Source organism: Lottia gigantea, assembly GCF_000327385.1.
Source record: "Lottia gigantea unplaced genomic scaffold LOTGIsca_96, whole genome shotgun sequence".
NCBI classification, from domain to species: Eukaryota; Metazoa; Mollusca; class Gastropoda; family Lottiidae; genus Lottia; species Lottia gigantea.
In genome coordinates, this window is record NW_008711113.1 from 740,254 (window position 1) to 763,830 (window position 23,577).

Below are 23,577 nucleotides of genomic sequence, written 5' to 3' on the forward strand. Positions count from 1 at the left end.
CGAGTATACAATATGTTACAATGTTTTCACTGTCAATATATAGTAAATATTTTTAATTTTGACAGTCTACTCAGGAAGTCGATTGGAAATGCATTGAATGCGAATATCTCAGTCCCTGTCATAAATGGGCACATTCATAAGCAAAGGCCATAACTGAAAGAGAAGTACATATATGATGCGTTGGCTGTCCGTATTTCAGTCTCTGAGCCAAATTGCACTTTCTGATGTATATGAAAGCGACCCAATTCAGGATATAAAGGTACCTGATTCCACTTTTCAATAGTGATTGTCACCCCCTTTTTACGTCATTCAATGGTACATGTACATAATTTCGTTTATTGTTTTTTAAAACACGACAACATGAGGAGTATTATATCAGTCATACTTGAGATATTTCCTTTGAACTTTACTAATCTTTAGCTAATGCTCGTTAAGTGTCGTTTTCCTGCACTACGGAAAATATCTTATCGAATGTTTAAATCTTTGATAACCCATAGAGAGTCCATGTCCAAGTAAATTCAACAGTGTATGTAGCAACTTGGATTGGTGCCTTTTTAGGGATCCTAGCGTATACAGTATACTATGCATTTGATTTTGATTTTGTCATCTAACACGCAGTTAGCTGATGACATTTCAGTCGATCGTAGAAGTCGAAGCAGATGCTCCATCGCGAAACAGACATCTTGGTCAATAAATAGCTATACTATGTCATCAGCAGTTACAGAGAGTTCAAACGATGTCACGGCAGTCACTCGGGGAGGTTGTCTTAACTGCCTTGAGAGAAAGCATTACCCGAAACGTTATGTAACGTAACTGGTCTACATTCGCCGATGTAACAACTGATAGCTAAGCCTTTGATACGTTTTCATTTACTGATGAACTTTTCATGGGGACAAAAGCTGTGGAATACACGTTAACAAGATAACGATTTATCTTTTTGACCCTATGAACTTCAGCATGTACTCGACGTAACCGTAGGGTGTCACTCCTAAAGACATGCTAATTCGTTATGATTACACGTTGTGTCGATTTCAATGTAAACGCGCGGTATACTGGATGATGAGGTAGAATGTTCGGGCATCAGCCAGATTTTTCGGCACTATCAAATAGATTCTGATATCTTCCGCTATTGCAGATAAGTACAGTTTTTTACGGCAATGTTTCAAGAGAGAAGATCATCGCAGAATTGATTCATGCTTACCAGTCTTCATCAAAATAAAGATGAATAAATTAGCATTAATTATGTTAATGTAAAGTATATCTATGACGGTTTGTAAAGCTTCGGAATGCATTATGTCAACAAATTAGACAATATCGGACGCAACTTTATCTCTGACCCCCACAGTTATTTAAATTAGTCAATATGATTGTCGAGTCACCTTGTTTGTCCTTATTAGACAAATAGGGATAAAACTGACACTTTGCCGACTGAAAAATACACTGGCCGTGGCTTCGAATCTACATGCTAACAAACCAAAATCAAAACCTTTTCAAAATCAAAAGCTTTATTTGGACAAGTATTTTTGAAGCATAATATTCACTAATACATCGAATGAAACAAAAATATGAATAATATACAACTATCAAATTACATTCAAAAAATATATGTAGATCAGATTAGCATAAATTATGTAAATGAGGTAATATGTCATAACTGCTTTAATAAATATATTTGTGTTAATTAATTCACGGTAATTAGAGACTTCTTTTTATTTCCTTAATATTATTCAAATGTATTTTACTGTATGTAATTATTGCGTTTCAAATAACATCATATCATTATAATCCACAAAAAATATACTAAATTTTAATTGCAAATTTCGTCAATAATTCTGACGCCATGAAAGCTATTTTCTTAATTAGGCAATGAATATACTGATCATCAAAAGACGCCCAAAGAAATCCGCATCTTTGAACGAAATAACTTATTTTGAATCTCATCAAAATTTAATCGAGGAGTTTTTCATTTGAATTAACATTTCAAAAGTAATCACCATAATCATAAACATCTTTGCTTGAATCTAAAATTTCACTCCAAACCTTAACAAATTATACTTTCAAAATTTTCTTTTCAAAACGAAAATTATGCAGATTTCTATTACCTGATAAAGGTGTTATTACACTAAAACTGATTTTTAAAACAGTAATCTTTATAAATAGAAGTCAATCTTTTTAGACATTGCCAATATTAAGTACACGTTTACCTTTAAGGAACAAACATGGTGACATTGTGCTTTCTTGGATGTCAAATTAATGGATTCAACAAAAAATACGCTTAAATGAAATGGCATGTCTACCAATGTAAGAAGCCTGGTACCTATGCTGCTACTAAATATCACATCTTAGCTTCCCTATCCCAATTTTCAGCATTTTAACTGGACACGGAACTTGACAAAATGGCTTCAGATATCCATATGATGTGAATTGCTTAGCAAATATTAAGAACATTTATTTAAATGCGTGACCGATCACGATATACTTAGCATACTTCATCAGGCAAAGTAAAGGGGCTAAAACCATTATCCCACATGGGGGTTTAAAGGGTCCTCCAGTATCCGATTAGTATAATTATCTGGCATTAGCCTAGTTTTAAGAGACTCAATAATGCTACCATAAGTAAAATAATTCTGTATGTATTGTTGACTAAAGTCCTACTGCCTCGAATCATTTTCATTTTTACCACAATTTTTAGTTTTAACCCTACTTTTTTAGACTTTAAACAGTTATTTCACAAAATGTTATCAAATTGGCGTATATTGCCACCTCTAGGATGTCAATATTTTTATGAAGTAAGAAAAAACTGATTCATGAGCAAATGCACAAAAACGTCCGTTGAGATTTACATGCTTGTTTGACTCCACCTTCTTTCAAAATGATCAACACTGTTCGCTAATGCAGGACCCCTACTGACATTATAGACCACTGTATAACTGAATGATTATGTACCAGATAGTTGCCATGTTGTTAATTTATCTTCTATTACTGGTATTATGTCATAATTGCCTTTTAATTATTACCAATTGATCTTGATCACATCCATACAAATGACATAAGTTCATTGCCAGGTTCATACCAAACAATTTGCAAGTTGTTGAGAGAGCTTGTAATGGCATTCCATAAAAATATTAGCCTTAGCCTTTTTTACAGTAAGGGAGATATTAAAGTAACGTTTACAGCTTTTAGTTTTAGTTAAGGGGTATTTCGATTTATTGTCCTACCAGACGTCCTTCTAAGGGCCCTCTGATATGCAGAACTACCATCCATGGCATCCAACAGAGGAGAAATGTCACATCAATAGAACCATGCACCAAAAGGGGTCTTCGTAAAAAAACTGCAACAGGATATGAGTCAAACCAGTTGTCCTCAAGTCATACAGTTCTTATAAACAAACAAAAAATAAATATCAACTGATCAAAAAAGGAAATGTACCTATTTAAAAATAGAAGTATTTTACAAATATTCAAAGCCTGCCCTTCAACGAAATGTTACCTTATATGAATCATTGTCAAATTAACGACAAGTCATAAAGTGCTTCCAGGCAAACAACAATAACAATCGATAGAGTTAAATGATATTGGAATGGTGTATATGAAAAAACACGGAAGCCCATCCAAAAACACTACAGAAGATGATACTTCAGTGGACTAGAGTAAAATAGATATACCGGACTGTTAACCTTAACGTAGGCGCATACTTAACACGATGACTGTTTCGAAGACTGCTTTGGGCAAGATATATTCGTAATCTACGAACTGGGTAACTGTACCTTCGTGAAAAGATAATGGACATGAGTCATTGTCAAATTGCCCTTCAGTCATACGGTGCTTCAAGCACTTCAAATAATATCTAACGATAAAGGTTTGTCACAACTGAAATATGCGTTATTTATACATTCATTGATATGATTGTTATTTCAATTCATATAAATAATTTATATATCGCAATAAACATTATTATTGAGTTCGTCATATTGACTGTTATTTACAATTCGGTGTATTGTGCCTTCCAATGCGTACTCTATTGAAGGAACTAATTGGACCATATTCTAGTATGAATAACTCTGATCTCTTGCTCAAAGGGTGAAACGGTGTGGTCGAATGTCCTGCGGCGATCATCACACCAAACTTGTGGCTAACTATAGACTGCAGCCCAAATTTCAGTTTTCAAATCGTTTCGATGGGTTTCTTGTGTTTTTATTGAAGGAGTCGTGCTGTATCAATACGTTCCTTTTAACAAGACTACACGATTTATTTTATGAATGCCAACTACCATGACAGTTGTTCGTGGTTGATCCACAGAGCTTCTAAGCCATCTGATTTGTTCCGAAACACATGGCTTTTGACCTTTAGCTTTTATGTTATGCATCTAATTACCATAATAATATTCATAATCTTGATAGGACTATTTTTCTAATGACTTTGCCAATCGGAGTGGAAATGTGCAGAAAACTAATTATATCCTTATGACCTTTAGCCTACCAATTACTTGACCACCATGTTGCAAAATTAAACATACAATTTATGGTCGTTAAAGCTAAAATTTCAATGATCACAATGCATTTGTATAGATTATAAATTTCAATATTAAAATGTTCATTGGGGGAATATCAGTGCTATATCGCAGGGAAGACACACAAGATCGACCAGAACACACAACACTGGCTATACATGAGATATCATGGTAAACTTAACGACGAGTCTAATGCATGCAGTGATGCCTAATACGCATAATCCACATGTTATATGGTGACATAGTGTTCATTGGCGAGCATATCAGTACTATATCACAGGGAAGACACGCAAGATCGACCAGAACACACAACACAGGCCACACCTGAGATATCATGGTAAACTTAACGACGGGCCTAATGCATCCTCGGATGCCTAATACGCATAATCCACATGTTGTACGGTGACATATTGTGATAATGAGTACAAAATTTTTCTGTTATGCATCTCATTTCCATAATAATATTCATAATCTTGATAGGACTATTTTTCTAATAATTTTGCCAATCGGAGTGGAAATCGAAATGTGTAGAAAACTAATTATGAAGATCATACCAAAGCGACCTGAACATTGAAAAAGTGTTATCAAATTCAAGCTAGCTTCGAAATCAATATTTTATGCATATATGATAAAATATGCTTTTAATTTCTATTTTTGCATCAGTGAATACAAGTTACAAAGACAATTGAGTACCCAGGCGTAAGAACCATCAAGTGAACGCATAGAACCTCAAGTGATATAGGAGTAAAGAGACCAAACCTTCTCTTTCTTCCTGACGTCAATCCGAAATGCAATTATAAAATGCTATAAGCCCTAAATGACGATTTAGTATCTCAGCATGGACATATTATTCAAGATACTCGCATAATCAACTAGCACGGTGTATACCACATCCACTTATACCTTCGTCAAATCAACTTCACGTGGATATCAATGTATTAAAGACGTAGCTACTTGTATATGAAATTGAAATGCCTTTTAATAGAACCTAGATAATACAGAATCTGGGCACGTTAGGGCATTTATTCCAAGGTAGATATGGCACTAACGCTACCTTCTCTCCCACCTTTTCGGTTTTGCGCCATATACCCCATGTATATATCAATATATTAATACCGACCTGACTATATGAAATACATTGAATATAGAGCCTCGGGTGACAATATAGTATCAAGATATGATCAATTAGTATATAATAGTAGGCTACATAATGAATAACAGTTACACTATATGATTATTACAATAGTCACTATATAGCCTGCCGAATATAACTATAGCACAATTACTTTAGTTTCTTTCTTAAACGTTGCCCTAATGATAGATTATAGGTCCGAAACGCATCGTAAGCTTTCAGTCGAGGATTCGTATCAGAAGTATCAAAAATATCGAATTCCCATACCTGTCCAATGGGTCCAGTTGCTGCAATATCGTCCATACATTGAAATTCCCACCACCATTTTATGACGCAATTTATGTTAGAAATCGACACATCGATACGATTTTTGAGATTATATTCGTAAGAGTAAATTTTGTTTCAATTTTGTTCAAAGGTATATAGGCTACCAATCAATTCTAAAAAAGGGAAGACATCTTACGCTGTGTAGGTACGTCTCTCTTACGATTATCAATGCATAACCGATACTTTAAACAAATCAATCATTCAACCATGCAATTGAGTAAGACTCTAAACATTTTCGAAACGGTAATCTGAAGGTATTCGAAGGATTGTTCAAAATACTATACCAAACATTTCAAGAGTTTGGTTTATGACATATTCCATAATCCCTTAGTACCAATTAACGTTCGGGAATATCAAATAACGTTAAAGAATAACGTCCCATATATCAAATAACAAAGTTGACGTTATTTATTAGGCCTATCATTATAATGTGTATATTGGTTACTTCGTATTACTTTGTTTTTTTGTCACAAAACGATTTATACTGATCACTGTCAATGTATTCTAAAACAAAAAACACAAACTGTCAAAATTGCACAAGATCTACCATTAAAGTGTGATACATTAATAAATTTTCTCGGATTTGGTTGTATTTTGCCATACAAAACTAAATAGACGACGGTATTAATTGTCGATCGGGGTAATTTGGTGTGCCTATTGTTAACGTACTATAATAGATCTTAGTACTAATACTATTTTGGATTAGTGACAAAAAATGTGACGCATTTCAACTAACTGACTATTGAGGAAAATATTTGAACTGATCTTTTCCAACGAATTTTGATGTTGAAAAAGACAATGTTCTGTTTTTGAATGATCCCACTTTATAATTGAATGTAAGGTACTCTTCCTTCCTGTTCTTTCTTTCTAAGCTAATTGATTTTTACGAAGACAGTCTGTCTTTTACAATGAATATAATAATTGGTTCGTACAGACAAGCATAGAACGTTCGTAAATAATTTGGTTGCACATTCAATTCTTAAACGTTCGTATTTGGCTTTTTAAAACAATGAGTTTAATTTAAAATTTGTTTTAAGGGATGTCAGAATATTTGAAACGTATGTTTGAAAAGTGTTTGAAAAGTATTGGAAAGGTGCAATTACAAAATCAATATATCTTTGAAGGGACGTCATTTTCGTTTTCTAAACCTTTCAAATAGTTCTGACGTCCTACAGATAAACTGCAAAACACTTTTAGTTGAAATTTTCAGATAAGAAGGTACATATTTTTTTGGATCATAGTTTTCATTTATTGGAGCACATACATTCCAATCGTGCTATTAAATATACATACAAATATGGAATTGAATCATGGCCTTAATTAATTTTATTTGATAACTGAATTTAAATAACTGGGATGATAACTGAAATCGATATTACATGTAGCCTACTGATTGTGAAAAACTTATAGGGTTATATTATGTATAATTGACTATAATTAAAAGACTTACCAGCTCTAAAAGGTTCAATAATTGTTTCGGCGTTTCCACGCAGCACTGCTCGCCCTTTTTGTCATCTTTTCGAACGAAAGCGTTCAACATTTTATCCTCTTCGGGACTAGGTCCCAATCTAATTTTACTACACGAAAAACACATTTCTTTATTTTCTAAAATTTTGGCAATTTGTTCACCAACTTTCGGTTGATGGGAATGATGAGTCATGTCGTAACGGAGAGTTCCGTACAAACCTGCGACAGTACTTATGATGATTACTCCTCCGATTACGACTACGGCGGCTAAACCGTATAAATAGTTCGTAAGTCGCGATAACTGGGTCCTTAATCTATCGCATTCCTCCATATATCCTTCCGGCTTGAAGGATCCATTGACGTTATTTGGTCGTTGCATGTTGTTTTGTTTACCTTCGAGGAGATTCTTTGACGAATCTGGATCGCGATCTGTCATGACGTTAGTTCCAAGGCGAATATTAGATTGACCTAATTACTAGCTACTTCCTATAGAACTACACTAACAGACAACTGCATGAATTGCAGGAATCGTTCGAAATCTTCTCTCTAGCTACAACTACACACGAGTCAAGCAGACTATCAATCACAGTAATAGGTCCGTTCTTCGCGCCTGACTTCTGTCGTCTGCTAAAATCACACGATCGTCTGGTATTAGTTAATATATACCAGGGCCGATAATTCACCGGGCGATATCAAACTGTTAATGATGAAGAAACGATAAATGTCTGAGGATTATGAAATGGAATTCGGTATATTATCATAAGTATAATTCTATATCCTACTGTATACTTTGTTAAACACTGTTATACTTTCTCCCGTTACAAACACGCGCTCTTAGTATCCGATAATAACATAACTAGTCACGTGATAGTATCGACCAATGGTATTTACCGATACATATCTATAACTGTATGTCATATTGGAAAGAATCGACTGCGTTGATTTCATTGTTTCAAAAGCGTTATTGTAAAGTTAGTTATTCATATCAATAAGTGCCTTCGTTCAACAAAGTTTCCTTTCTAGGGCGGAACAATCCTTGCTTACAATTTCAAATGGTGAAATATTTTGGAAAGAAGGTTTATTATCAGGAAGACGTGTGACTGAAAGGGAGGGGTATGTGGGGGAGGGGAAGTTGGGCGTATTGTTGAGTTGTTAACCACAGCTGTAGGATGACATCAGATGCTGCAGAATTGTCAACATGCTCTACATCGCAAAAGATACCATCCATTTATTTCTAATTGGGAAGACACGTTATATTAGCAGAATAATCAAACAAAACTTGAAATTCAGATCTGGTACTCTAATTTTAAGCCAAAATATCTCGATCCTTGCTCTGTCTTCATGGCCTAGAATTGGAGCGAAGTAAACTTTTACGTAGCTTTACATTAGGAGTCGGTCGGTTCAGATTCGTATCGGCGCTTCTTTTAAGGTGCAGAAATGTAGGTAAAACTCCATTCATTTCATTTTCATTTTCAAATCTGAAGTTCTGATCTCAAATGTTTGGAACAGTAGGCGACATGAATTTCCAAAGTGCATAAAATTCACCCTCAAGTTTCCTATACCAAAAACCCAATAAGGCACAGACTAGTAGGCGTTCAAAACTGGAATGTCAATTTCATGTGCTCATTGTTACACAGCTGGTCATATATTATACATAAACTAATTAGAGACAATAACCTGACTTAAAGGGATAGAGTGATCTAGGGATTGTTTAACCAGCTTAGAGAACTGGTTAAATTCCCAATAACACTTTTCAAAATACACACCTTACGTAGAGTCTAATATTCATTTGAAAACGAATTTGATTAACCCCCACAAAGAAAAAACACTTGAATTCCATTTCGAATTTAGACAGTTTCAGAAATTTGGTCGTAAGAGCAGTTTGTTTTATCAAATTACATACTAACTTGAAGCCACTTTCATTTTTTGCGGTGATATGCGAAGTCAAACAAATACCGGCAGTTATGTTCCCTGGTTTAGGCTATTCGCCGGACCTAATCATAAAGGATCCAGGCGTCGCATTCACTTTCGGTAGGTGTCAAGAGTATTCATAATCAATTCATTCATTTACGATATGTGAATTTAATAACATCGCATTTTATCTTTATCATAAACGATCCAGACATCGAATTCAGTTTTCATAATAGCCTAAAAATTCATTTGCTTTAAAAGTAAAGGGTGCGTGGAAAAATGAGAAAATTTCCCTTTAAACCAAATCTGCTTTCGTGATGCAAAATTATTTCATTGTTTTCGCTAGTTATTAACAGCGACATAAATACTTATTGATAAAATCGTAATCGGATTGGGATATTAGCTCGAAGAAAGGACATGCTGTGACCTGTTAGCGATCGATGGTAAGAATTGGACTTAATTGGGATTAAAGATTAAGCTAAATTGAAATGTGTAGTCTTAAAAGATTTTCTTAGTATCCTGATTAGAATACAGGGACTCATTAAAAGAACGTTATTACTGTGGAAGTAAATGGCATTGTAATAAGGTTACGATTATGTTGCCCTGTAACGAACTAAATTAAAGATAATGCTTGGTTTACAATTTTAAATACAGATCAACGCACAATCTTTTATTGCTCACGTAACGTACAGAAACAGCGAATTGTTACCAAGGTTGCATGCAACTTAAACGAATTGTTACCAACACCAACATTGGCAGCGAATGTCAATTTTCGCAGCTGATCGGGTAGCGGTTACAAAAAAATTTCAGACAGATCTCAAAAAACTTTTTATCCACTGTTGTTGCGTGTTTAGTTTTATTGCAAACAAAGGAAAGGTCGAAGTAATAACGCGTTGAGAGTGCAGTGAAACATGGAACAGTTAATTTCATTTTTAAGAGGAACCTGTGTATAGTTTATCGAAACCCATATATGGCTCAGTTCGGCAGTGAATTTATCAATAATTGTTTCTTGGACGTTTTTAATAAATTTTGAAAGAAAGAGAAAATTGTCTATTGAAATTCCGGTTAAGGCTCTCTTCGTCACAAACATAATTTATGAACCTACTACCTTTATATTCTTCTTGACCCAAAATATCCACAAGCAAGAGAATATATTTTGAACTGATACATAAAATTGGAATAAGATTCTGAAACTAATACATATCTTTTCAATCACATGGTTTTAGAAACACCTGACACCACCCAATCAATGCAGGCAATCGGGTTATTTATTGCCTTTAATGTATATCACTGTAATTGGAAATATTGATATGTAAAGTTGTTTTGCTTTCATACGTTTAGATGTAAATCTGTTGCATTTAAATGTAAACATTCTGGATTTCAGATTGACTGACTGCAAAATGACCTTTGTACAGTTCAGTTTCGCAGGATACCCAGGACTGATTGAAATAAGTCGGACGGACAATTATTGGGGCGGTCGTGTTTACTATTTTCATGAGTAATTTATTTTACTTACCTTATACCTATGAATGCTAACGGCAGGTTACCATCAGGAACCCCGAAGAGAGAAATTACAAGGGTGGAATGTTCAGATCAACAAGAAAGAAGATTGAATTTTAAAGAAGACAACTGCACGAGTCGTCTTTTTTATGAGGCACTGCAATATATAGAAAAGGCATTATGGAAATAGGAAATGAAATTCTTTGTATTTGTCTGGAAGTAGAACGTTAAACTCCATTCATTTCATTTCATTTTGTAAAGGAATTATGCGATTTTCGTACATTTCTAGTACTTCTGAAGACTATTTACATATATATATATAAGTAATTAGGGTTGTCATCAATTCTTGGTAAAATGAAACACTTTTTAATCCATTTTAGAATAAGACTCAAATCACTAATACTACTAATGATAACTGCACCTTTAGACATTATTAACCTTTTTGGCTTTTGTTAAAATCGTACAAAAATGCCACAATTTAACAGCTCCTTCAATGTCATCCTTATGACAGGGCATTATGTTTTTCTGTTTGATCAAGTATATATAGATGTAAATATCATAATATATTTAAGAAATATTTTCAGGTACGTTTTAAGATAATGAATATATTTCATACAGCCCCTTTAATAAAAAATGGGAAAGAAGCCGAAACATGAAAACCAAGATATCTAGAGACCTATGAAGTGACAATAAAATAACTGTTTTGAAATAAAATTGTTATCAGTAACAATTACTTCACTATCATGCGAACGTGAGAATTGTATTTGTTCTACCCAAGAGAGATATATAAACGCCATCGTCTGAAAATGTTATTCTCACACCAAGTCTATATGTATAAATGTTTACTGCACGCAAGGTCTGAAAACATTTTCTAATAGCCCTATAGATGTTATAAATATAAGTTTTTTTTAACACCAATCTATTCGTTTTTCGATCATGTACCTTTAACATTAACACAAGACTTGTCGCCAAACGGACGTGGACACAAATGCATGATATAATAAGGCGCTGTGATGCGATGAAAATCGTTTGAAATAGCAATATAACATCATTTGCTGATTGGCATCAGGCCTCCCTGCTCAACATTAGGATTCAACATTAATGGTTGCAAAAAAATACGCAATGGACGTTTCTGGGTTAGAAAGGATCAGAATTGTTCTAATCTTCAATGGTCACTCAGTCCGCATTGGAGAGCGGTGGATTGAGCAATAGTCTACATTTTAGATTTTCAACAATTGACTTATTTTTAAGTGCACAGCCTTTCGCAATCGGTGCTGGGTAAGAAGACATATATTTCGAAAAGAATATCGATTTTCTTTTCAAAATAGGAGCATTTCACATTTAGTTTGTACCACGAATTTCGAAAAGTCTTGAAAAATTTTTTAAAAAATGCATTGATTAAATTTTCGTCAGATATTCGCCGAAGTAGTTAGTGTAAAGTGCGTTCAACTGGTTTGACCTAATTAAATAATCGGTTTGTTGAATAACATTATGTTTAAATAGAAAATTGACAGTTAATCAGCTGTTATGTTCAATAATATTTCAGTTCAACATAATATTGAACATACACGAATGTTTGACAGATGTAAATTTTGGAAAATAAAAACATTTCAAGTATTAGCGGTTCATGCACTCAGTGATCACAACTGTGAATTTTGTGAATGAATTTAAGCAGACGTCCAGTTCATCTAATATGCACAGCTATTATCAGACCATATTGTTTTCTCAGTTACATTTTGCCAGTAATTTCTTTTTAAATATCAACTTCAAAACAGCACTGCGAGTTGGGATGAAAAAATTGATGGAAATTTTTTTGGATACAGGAATTTTATATCTATATGGACCCGAAGACATTTTAATACCAATGACACACAATTTCAAATTGTATTTTAAAGTTTCTTGAAACGATGGATAAAATCAATTCAACCATGACAGTTGTCGGAGACAGTGTGTTTGAAGATTTGCAATAGAAAAAAATTCAATCAATAAAGCCCACGGCGAAGGTATTCTATTTTTTGTGGACTAGTGATTGCAAAATGCATGAGTATGCGACTTCATGTTGATTCTGCAAAAACTCTATTGCGCAAATTTACACAAAAAATGCTTACAGTGTTTTAGCCAAGTCGTGCATTACGTCTGATTATAAATACAGGGATTAGTCAGTTACAGTCCTTTCCACACTGTAATCTAAAAAAACACACGTGCACGTTCCGAAAGCGTGCATATGGTACGAGTTCGGTTAGTCTGGGTTAATGCGTGGACACCTTCGTGTTGGTATTCAGATACCAAAAGCTTAGTCCGAAAAGTTTACTAATTGTAACGTTCAGAAGATATTTCACAGAAATTGTGCCATTTTAAAAATGAAATGACTATTGTACCGTCAGTACCTACGTTTAATTACGGATCAGATAACCTACAGACTGTGAAATTCAATATAGTTGACTGAAGGCTTCTTCTCATGTTTTTGGTACATTGATGCTAGGGTACTAATTTATGTCTTAAAAAAGGTAAAAATTACACTGTTTAAAATCATATGTAACACCTGATCCTACTCTTGTACTGGGTTTGTCAACTCGACATTAATGTTAGAGGGACCACATAGTTTATAGTGTTTATCTTATATATTAATTGTGATACAATGTAACAATTTGCTGTTGCTGTACTTTACATTGGCAAAAAAGATTGCGCGTTGATCTATATTGAAAATTGTTACACCCAGTTCCACTTTCTACTGGGGTTATCAGCTTAGCATCCCTTTAAGAGATTTCACATATCTTATATTATTTATTTGATATATTAATTGTGATACAATGACCATACTCTTATTTTCAATTAATTCATTAAATATCCAAAGTAAGAAGTGTTCGGTGCAGGTACAGCCAGTCCATCGATAATACGTTCAGAAGACACAATGACCTTCTGAATATCGACCATGTGTGGCATATGACACACCCTTTAGAAAACATCTGCTTTGAACACCTGATAGAGACAATATGCATCTATGCCATATGCGAATGGTAATTTTATGCAACTCACTGAATCAATACCTGCTTGTTGGTGACCTGCATGATCATACAGCCGTAGAGTAACATTTAAATAATACAGTTAGCAGAATAGAAGACAACTGTAGTAACAAGATTGGTAATGATACCCAAATGTTATCAAGTGTTTCAATTTGTGGTTTTTGGCATTGGCATCTATTCACTTAATAAAATCGATTAATACGTGCGTGAATATACGAAATCATGCGTGGACTTCGCCGTGCCCCACTATTTTTAAGGGTTGTTGGCTCTTGTTTCAGATCTTGCTTTTTATTGCCCCCAGGAAGACGATCGTGGTTTTGGTTTTTGTGGACTTTGACACTGTGTAATCAAAAAAATTTTAACAGAACTATAGTATTGCATGTTCCGTGGTCAATCGTAACTGCATTAAAATATTGTGGCCAATGTTTGGGAAATTGCAGCTCCCCTAAACTGATGGTGCTTTCATCGACTTACGCTGCAAGAATGTTCATCATTTGGAAAATTAGTCATTGCAAAAAAGGGTCACCAATAACATGTGGTCGCCTTCATTTGGTCCGGCCAATTTGTACATTCTTGCATTGAGATGAGTAACAGGATAACGACAGCCAAATGTTACATAGTTTACACATCTGGAAATAGGCATAGCAAAAAAAAATTCCAATATAAATAATTGACAGGTATTAGTTCCAGATACGAAACAAACAACCAATATTGCTTACTTAGTAATTCTTACTCCTAATAGTTCGATAGTTCCACTGTGCGAGAAAGCTATCGTGAATGCCATTTTTTTTAAACCTAAAAACTAGCGAGGATAATAACACTCTTCGCAAATACTTTTTTTGCGAATAGTTTTTGCGTCCAAGTTTTTCCCCTCTGCTTTCCAATTAGAGTGTCCACGTTACAAATAATAGTGCAGGGACAACACGTATAATGCCGGACATTGGGAAAAGGGATTCGATTTCCGTTCCTTTTAAAAAGAAACTGGTAAACACCCAACTTTAAGGACTAACTCACTCAAAAAACATCATTTGGATGCACGTTTCAAAACAGTAATACGTGCACAACGAAATGAACGTAAGAGTCAACATAATATAAAATGAACAATTAATTTTTATCATATTTACTTCTACCATATAATTTGTAATTTATTATAATATATTAGTCAATTTCCAAGCTGGGATGATAAGATAAGGCGTTCGTGATGATGTTTCTGAAATGTTGGGTCGACGAAAGACCTGAACCGGCACGAAATTCTTTGCTTTTATGTTTGGAACATGATAAAAGACCTAGAGATATGAGCTGTGTTTTATCACTTTTTCAATTAATTTCGGGTTTGAAGTCACAAACAGGTTTACTTTCATTCATGATGAAATAACTTTTTTTTGGATTCGGTTTTTTCCTTTAATTGAATAAGATGCCAAGTTTATCAAATTGTTAAACCACATTGCCAACGATTTCTTTACTAGTGTTCATCTGCAGCCAATACCAAGAATATTTTACTTACAATAATTTGAGTTTTCCGTTATCTGATTGGTCAATGAAAGATAATTTATAAAAGTTGACCACTGTGTTTATTTAATCAGATCCCGAGTTAATATCTTTGCTCGACTAAAGTCCGCGATATGTGCTTCTGATGTTGTAGCCTTATTTATTTCATTTGGAATGAATGGACTTTTACGCCCTACTTTTCTTCCCTAATGTTATTTCATTTAATAGTTCATTAACATTATTGAACTTAATAATTAGTTATTATTTTAGTCTTGTGTAGGTTTAGTACCAGACTAACCCCCCGGCGTTCATTTGAAATAACTCCAGTTTTTGTATACAATCTATTTCCAATTTACAAGCGACCTTTTAGGTGCACAGTCTGTAGCAAATTACGTGTATGTACACATTCACACAACATTTGCATGACCGATAGTGGTACGTTCTAATGAGTCCAGCGCCCAGCATCATCAATAGCGGTTTTGAATTCATATTCAGACGTTGATACAAAAATCCTAACAGCTGTTCCTACAATCAAGAACACCGTCACCGCTCAGCATCATCAACATTGGTTTTAAACTCCAAAGACACCATCTCAACGTACGTCAACAAATTCCGATGTCATTACGTAAATCCTAATGACTTTTCCTACAATCACCACCCAGCATCATCAACAGTGGTTTTAAAATTTAAAAAAATTTTTAGCAGTAACTATCTCGAGGTATGTCCGAATAAAACCCAGGATACACGAATCCGTATTAATTTTGCTACAATAAAGACCACCGTCACCTATCGAGTCCTATATCAGAATCAATTCCCAGCGTCGATACAAAAATCGTTACGATCGAGACCACCGTCCGCATCGACATAAGGTCATAGTAGTATATCTTTCACAGCTCACGTCAATACCCTATCAACAGCTCATATTTTCGTTACCTTTCACTGGCCAGGGTTGCTGACACCTCATCAGCAGACGTGGGAATAACCTAAACAATATTGTGTATAATAATAAAGTTTGCTCCGTATCTATGTTATCATTTTCTATAATGTGATGAAAGATGGGTATTATTTGTATAGTTAAGGGAATTTCATGATGTCTGGAAAAATCATACATTTTAATAAAAATTTTAAAAATGTTATAATTTATTCAATTAACTATGTGAATCACGAGAGAGATAACTGTCACATATAATCAACATTGCGATCCACAAAACTCCAGTCAAAAATTAAGATACAAAACCCAAATACTAACGAATCGCAAAACGAAACCTATACATCAGTAGAACCTAATGTGGAGATGCAGAAAAGTCTCATAATATTCCTGATGGAATTTTCAGTTTGGCATGTCAGCTCGGTACCATGCGGAGAGTACACAAACTATTTTTTTGAATTAGCATTGAATTGTCAATTTCGTTATTTCCAATTAAAAATAGATGTACAGAGAATTTAATTGCGTTATACTTCTTGAATAATAATGGTGAAATAAAATTTTAAAATTAATGTTTGAGGTTCAAAAAATAGCAAAGCAAACTGAAATGGTCATACACAACAATTAGTTTTAGTAATTGTCTTCAAAGTTGACCAAAGTTAATCACTAACTCCAAAGGTCAGATGGTGTAAACAAATATTCGTCTTTAACCTCATTAGGCCACCGAATGGACCACTTTGATGTTAAGGTCGCTTTGGACAACACAGACAATTGATTTTTAACATGTTTTGTTACTCAACTGTATGCTATTTGGAAAATTTTAATTGATTTTCTGGAATGATTTGGTACAGTTTTGCTATGGAAAAACGAGTGGGTTGGAAGTTTACAGTTAAGTTACAATTTCGGACGAGAAAATAAGCATTACGTGATGGCTCGAGGACGCACATAATAAACAGAAGTAATTTTTTTCACAAGCTTTTGCAATTCGGAATTTTAAATTGAAACTTAGATCAGTTCAGCTGAGCAAAGTGTTATTGCTCGAGTCCACAAAAAAAAAAGAACTGGAAACGAAATGACACTATTCAACGAAATTGAAATACGAAAGGTGCAAATTTCATACAGTAGAGTATGTGTTAATAGTGTTGTAAAGGGAAAAAAAATAAATTTTCATTTTACTTTGCTTAAAACGAAACCCAAAGTGTTAAAAATATTCAAATAACAGAATTTATGTGTAAACGTTTGGGGTTGGGTTTAAGGGGTCGAGGCTAAGTTGAATGTAGTATGCCGCCATATTTGACTTAAGTTCTTGAGTAAGAAATGTTGCCCGAGAAATTCAAATTTCTTACAATTTCCCTTTTCTCAAGGCAGTCCTAATATTCGACGATTGTGTATTTATCAGATCCGTCTTAAGTGTGATATTTTGAAGAAGGCAAGTATAAAGGATCTTGAGATGCAATGTAAATATAAAATCCCACTGTACGGCTTTACCAAATTGGTCAATTACGGCCTATGTTATATATCGTATTAATATACTGTTGAAATAATGATATAAGTCGTACTTGAATCTCTTTCAAGAGATAATTGGATATTATTCAGAATTGTCACAAAAGCTTACTTAGTTGCAAATACCTCTGATGACTTAAAGATGAAAGGTTTTGATCACTTCCTATTCTCATTTCAAAAGGATTAATTACAGCTAAGAGTTGACGATGCTTTGAAGACTTATTCAGCTTTTAGTCGCAAGAAAGTGTGTTAAACGCTGAATCAGGATGTGCTAGAACGCAAGCAATCGATGTGTTGGTTCGGTAGTTGAGAATATCTGGTCGGCCCTTTGTAGTGAGGTTTGCGACAAAAGTTGAACACGAGCGCTTATTATATTAAAATAATATTAGCAAGTGCAACGAGTGCAACACTGGTTAAGACATAATGGGTTCATGTCCAAACATCTCTCTCAACATTAGCAGTTGGTTTGATACGGGAGCATATACTCCATGGAAAAGAATGTACCACAAGGATTGGTTGTTTTCCATATAACATAATACGTAACTCCTTATACCACCGCTTACTTACACCTTATACATAAACATAGTTAATTCTATCCGGATTACCATATTTAATCTTTATTCATTATATTGCTATTCTCTTTCTTATAAATATTCCAGAAATATTGCATAACAATCAGATTAGAATGTCACTTAGATCTGTATGTTTTCACAGTGCAGATGTTGAAGAGTCAAGGATGAATTAGGGATTAACGCTTTTCTGCCCCGCTCATTGGGCTATCAAAGACTGACAACGCCATACAGTGTGCAATGTAAGATTACAGCAACATATCCGTCAAAGTATTGTAAACCGCCGGTAGCATATGAAGCTCTTTGCATGTCAACCTTCTGACCTAAAACTCTTAACTAAGACAATGAACAGAAAAAGTAATGTCTCGACGTGTACAAGAGTCAAACCATGAACCTAAAATTGGAAGCAAGGAGCTACCGCCGCTTGAGATGGCCTTCTAAATAAGACATGGACCACTAACCTATACTCCATGGTCGAATGAATTCGACCCGATCACGGAGTTTGACACTCACTGGGTGTGAAATCACTGTGACATATATTATGACAGTGTTGTAATATGACATGTCGTTGATCAATAAGTTTCATATTTTCTTACGTAATTCAAAAGGCCAATGTCCTTGGTAGTGATTTCCCTAGAGGCAATAACTTTCTAACTATGACTTATCGTCAATAATTCTCAAAATTAATTATGTAGCTAAAACAAAAATGAGCTCTCGATAGATAGAAGTTCACACTAAATTACCCTAGAAACCCATCAAATAAACCGTTTTTTTACAACGGTTTGCAATATTCTACCCGGAATATTTTTTGGAACATGTATCTTAAATTGCTCGTTGATATGAATATCCATTTTTGCAAGCAAAAAATGTTAAATGTTACGGTTTAAATGTGCATTTACATCAGAAACCTGAAAAAGGTATCTTGTAAGCTGGTGTAACATAATTGTTCCGAAGACCTAAAGTAACTTGAAAATGGTTTGAAATAAATTAACATCGACGCCGGTTATAAACTTAATAGCCGTAATATGTATTTCGAGTCCTTAGACTCAGTGGGGGTTTTAGTCAACCTTTGACGCTCTGGTTGTTTCAAGGTGGATAGAAAATGCGGTGGGTGAACCGTGTAATATCGGAGTAACCATATCGAACAAAAGAGCAACTTTAAGGAGCATGATGTATTTAAACAATCACTGGTGAAAATTATACACTCTAGCAAGACAAGACCAAAGATTGTAATTTTAGGTAAAGTTTAGGCTTGTTTTGGCTTGACAATATATTTCCATTTTTAAATTTTCTCAACTGGGGCATTCTGTTAACTAATGCACATTTGTTACAATGTCATGCGTACCTTATTGATTAAAAAAGAAGTGAGTTATACCATAATATAAAATTATGATTTTTGTATTTATATGCGTACCTAAACACAAATTGAAGAAGTAGATTTAATACAATGAATTGCGAATATAATCTATTCAAGTAGAAAAGGAGTCCTTATAAAATGATACTGCATAAATATGGAACTTCATGAATGTATTGGTGATACATCAATGCACTAACACTATTATTTTATTTAAAGAAATAAATGATAGAATATTATATAACACAATAAAGCAGTACCTATATAATATGATATTAGTAAATTTAGCTAGAGTTGGAAAGTGAGACATTGCAACGAGATATAATGAAATATATTGAAGTCCAAAAGGTAAGACGCAGATCGTATGTTCAGTAAACGAGATCTATGTAGGCTCGTATCAATTTTCTTGAAGGTACTTTCTGATAAAGAGATATTTAGGCCAAGCGGCTAATATCTGTAAGTAGGTCTATTCAGTCCAAAATAATCGTACAGATAATTATATATATGTCAAGTAGGTAACCTTTGCAATCTTAAAAACGAAATCGCATAACTAATAATAACTGCACCATACTAAAATAAACCAAATTAAACTAAAGTGCAATGTAAACACTTGGGCAATGCATTCCTGAAACATGCATCAGAAATGTTTCGGTAGACCCTATTTTGTCGAATTTATGAAGAGACAAGTGTGAATATTATGCACAAGAAATATAATAATGGTATTTGTCTTTTTATTCATTTTTCGAAAATAGCTTCAATAGCAGTTTTTTGTAACGTCGTTTTTTGTGGGATTCGTAACTTTATACATCATGTATGTGTTTTAAACTGATATTTTCAGGTAAAATGGTTTTCGAGGGCACTGACTTCGATTATGTGGTTTACATGATTGGCATGTCGAGTCTAAAACCCCCTGAGCTGAAACTTTTGGCCAGCTACAAGCCTAGTATGTATTAGTTCAATACTTTTAATATATGATCCTCATGACATCAGCTATGTCAATAGTCAAAATGTAACGATTGTGATGTTATAAGTACTATATAAGTGTTGTTTCAAGTGGGCTCTTAATGCTGTAAAAGTAGGAGTGAAGTGTAGTGTAATATGTAATAAATTATGACCCAGTCACTAATCATGTAGGTCAAGCAGGCACTCACATTAGTTCGAGTGATGGACTCTTCGGCATCACATATTTATGACCCATATTCATATCTCAAACGGAAACGTAAAATTCTTTCAAAACAGAGGTATCGTATCGCAGTTTGTGAGTCAAAATGATCCCCTTTGCGAACCATTATTCCCTATGATTAGCCAAAGTTAACATTTATCTCCACAACCTGCGAATCAAATCCAATTGTATATTTTTCGTGTAAAACATTTACCAAATGTAGAAATATACAACTCTCAAGTCTCTGTAATCTACATGAAGTAACGAACTGAAGTCTTCAACTGAATTGCCATCTAATATTCATGACATGCTTATCAAACTTTAACTTGATTAGCCCAACTTTTTCAAATGTGACAATCAATTCGGATTGTAACCATAGTAGTGGCGGGTGTCGCCCGCGAAGCAGACCATGCTTACTCTTTTCGAAACACCTGATGGTATCTCTCTTTGGTCCACTACTACATTTTTGTTAAACTTTGGACGAGATTTTTGATTGGTATGCTTTACTATTAACGTAAACTGTAAAAGGGGATGAAGAGAATTCCACTGCCATCGTGTAAAGTTGTGCAAAACGAACCAAATTAATTATAGTTTAGGAATAAGAATGAATCACCTTACCATTTAAGCAATTCTAGCTTCTTGCATATCCGTTTTTATGTGGACAGAAAGTTATTGCAACATTTATTTCATTGTTTGTATCATTATTGTTCTTTAATTACAAACGGATGTAGGTTTTAAAAACCTTTCGAAATCTCAACGATCGGATCTCATTACAAATCACTTCACGCTACCTGAATGTAAAATGCTGTATTTAAATTTGAGCAGAAGATGAGTTCATTTGCGTGAACTGAGGTCAGCATGTTCAGAACTGCGGAACGCGTGATTATCGAACACAATCGTTTATACTGATCGTCTTGGGAGTGTGGGACACCTTCGTTGTGTCACCAAAGATGTAAAAACCCCAGTCCGAAACACATTCAGAAGAAGGAAAGCAACTCATACACTACTTGTATTTATTAAATTTAACCTTTTAAGATCTTTCAAAACTTCAAATGTTTCATATCGCCAGTCAAAATTAATTTTCATATTTATACAGAATCAAGTTCAAACGATATCATCCCCGCCACGGGCAGTATATTCGTCAGAATATATACAATCAAAGCCAATCACGACTGTATTTAAACAGTGCTGGCGCTAATTTGATTATTATATTAATTGGGTCAATAACTGAATTATTTCTAATTCCTTTCTGTGGCTTTTATCAAGCAAATCTAAAAAAGAACAATTCTTGTGGGCGTAAAATGCGTCTCGCATTGAATTCGTAAGAGTTAACCTTATAGGTTGTGAACAGACTAAGGCAAACGTGCATATAGGGTGAAGAGACGCGATGCCGAACAGCCTTACGTTCAGTTAGCAAATCGAATGAACAGTGTCATATCAATGGTCGAACTGAAAACTTTTTAATGATTGTGAACGATTAGCTTAATGTAAGGCAGAAATACATCCGATATTATGCTTTTTAGGGACACAAAGCTGCTAGGTCTTTGAACCTGTAAACTGGATTTGAGTCAGAAAACTGTAAGAAACATTTGAAAATGTGAACCGCCGTGAATACCACGAGCACATTCGCCTTACTTGTTCCTAAAGGGTATGCCCGATTTTCTACCTCTATACCACATACACATACATGCACATGTATATGCCACTAAAGACCATACCAAATTTAAGCTAACTGATATTTTTCACTCACAGCAAACAAAACGAATCTTTATCACGAGATCTGTTGCGGAGTCACGGATAACTTTTTGTAACAAAGTGAAAAAATATGCACATTCATAATCGACAAACATGTTGAAGCGGATATGAAGTGTCAGCTAGTTGACAGTTAGATTGGTTTTGTGTCTCTGTATATTATCCAAAATCGATCATAGTTATTAGTGATCAATCATAACGGCTTGTCGCTCGATTAAATTCCAATGATACATGCTTCGTGCATATTGGAATATTATTAAAGATTTGGAATAAAATGTGATGATGGTTGGTGCTTTATGTAAATGAATTAATGGAATACTACCTTTCAGAATAAACATAAAATTTTCAAACTTGTCCATCAAGAGGTATTACTCCTTCAAGAATTCCCATCCCAATTACATTTCTAGGATTGGACAAGGTACGTTGTCCGGTAGGATGCGGGATTATCGATACAGTAGTAAATAGAAGAAACGAATCGTGTCCGTACCTCGTATGTTCGCTTCTTCCATTTTCGTTTGCATCGATCATTCCACCTGTACACCGCCCTGAACGTCGTCTATTCGCGGATTTATTCATAAAATGCAGCATCATGTGCTACTTTTTTTTCTTTGTAATGGAGCAACGTCACATAGTGTCGACAAATTTAGTTACGATCGAGTCTCACATTCTGAAGTTGAGGATCAGATCGCAGCATATTGCATTTTTGACGCTGTAGAATGATATTAAAGTCACAAACAACATAAAACAACTATTGGACGAATAATGTTTATGAAGTCCGCTTCAAGCTAACATATTATCGCAGAATATTGGGAATACAATACTAGGGAACGCACAGAACGGTCAGCTTCCACAGTACAACAAAGTGATATGTCAGACTTAGTAATATGAAAACAATCATTTCTAGTGTCTGTGTGTATCTGTACAAAGTAAGAAATCTTCGATCGTGTATCGTCTA

At 34.4% G+C, this 23,577-nt stretch overlaps 1 protein-coding gene across 1 annotated transcript; it reads right to left on the reverse strand.

Moving 5' to 3' along the window:
- Positions 1-6,409: 6,409 nt before the first annotated feature.
- On the reverse strand, positions 6,410-8,271 carry LOTGIDRAFT_237144 (hypothetical protein; the record flags this gene model as incomplete). Its single annotated transcript, XM_009068943.1, has 2 exons — positions 7,419-8,271; positions 6,410-6,472 (listed from the first exon to the last, which is right to left on the reverse strand). The coding sequence occupies exons 1-2, from the start codon at positions 7,869-7,871 to the stop codon at positions 6,410-6,412; spliced, it is 516 nt and encodes a 171-aa protein (XP_009067191.1). The 5' UTR covers positions 7,872-8,271.
- Between the last annotated feature and the right edge of the window lie 15,306 nt (positions 8,272-23,577).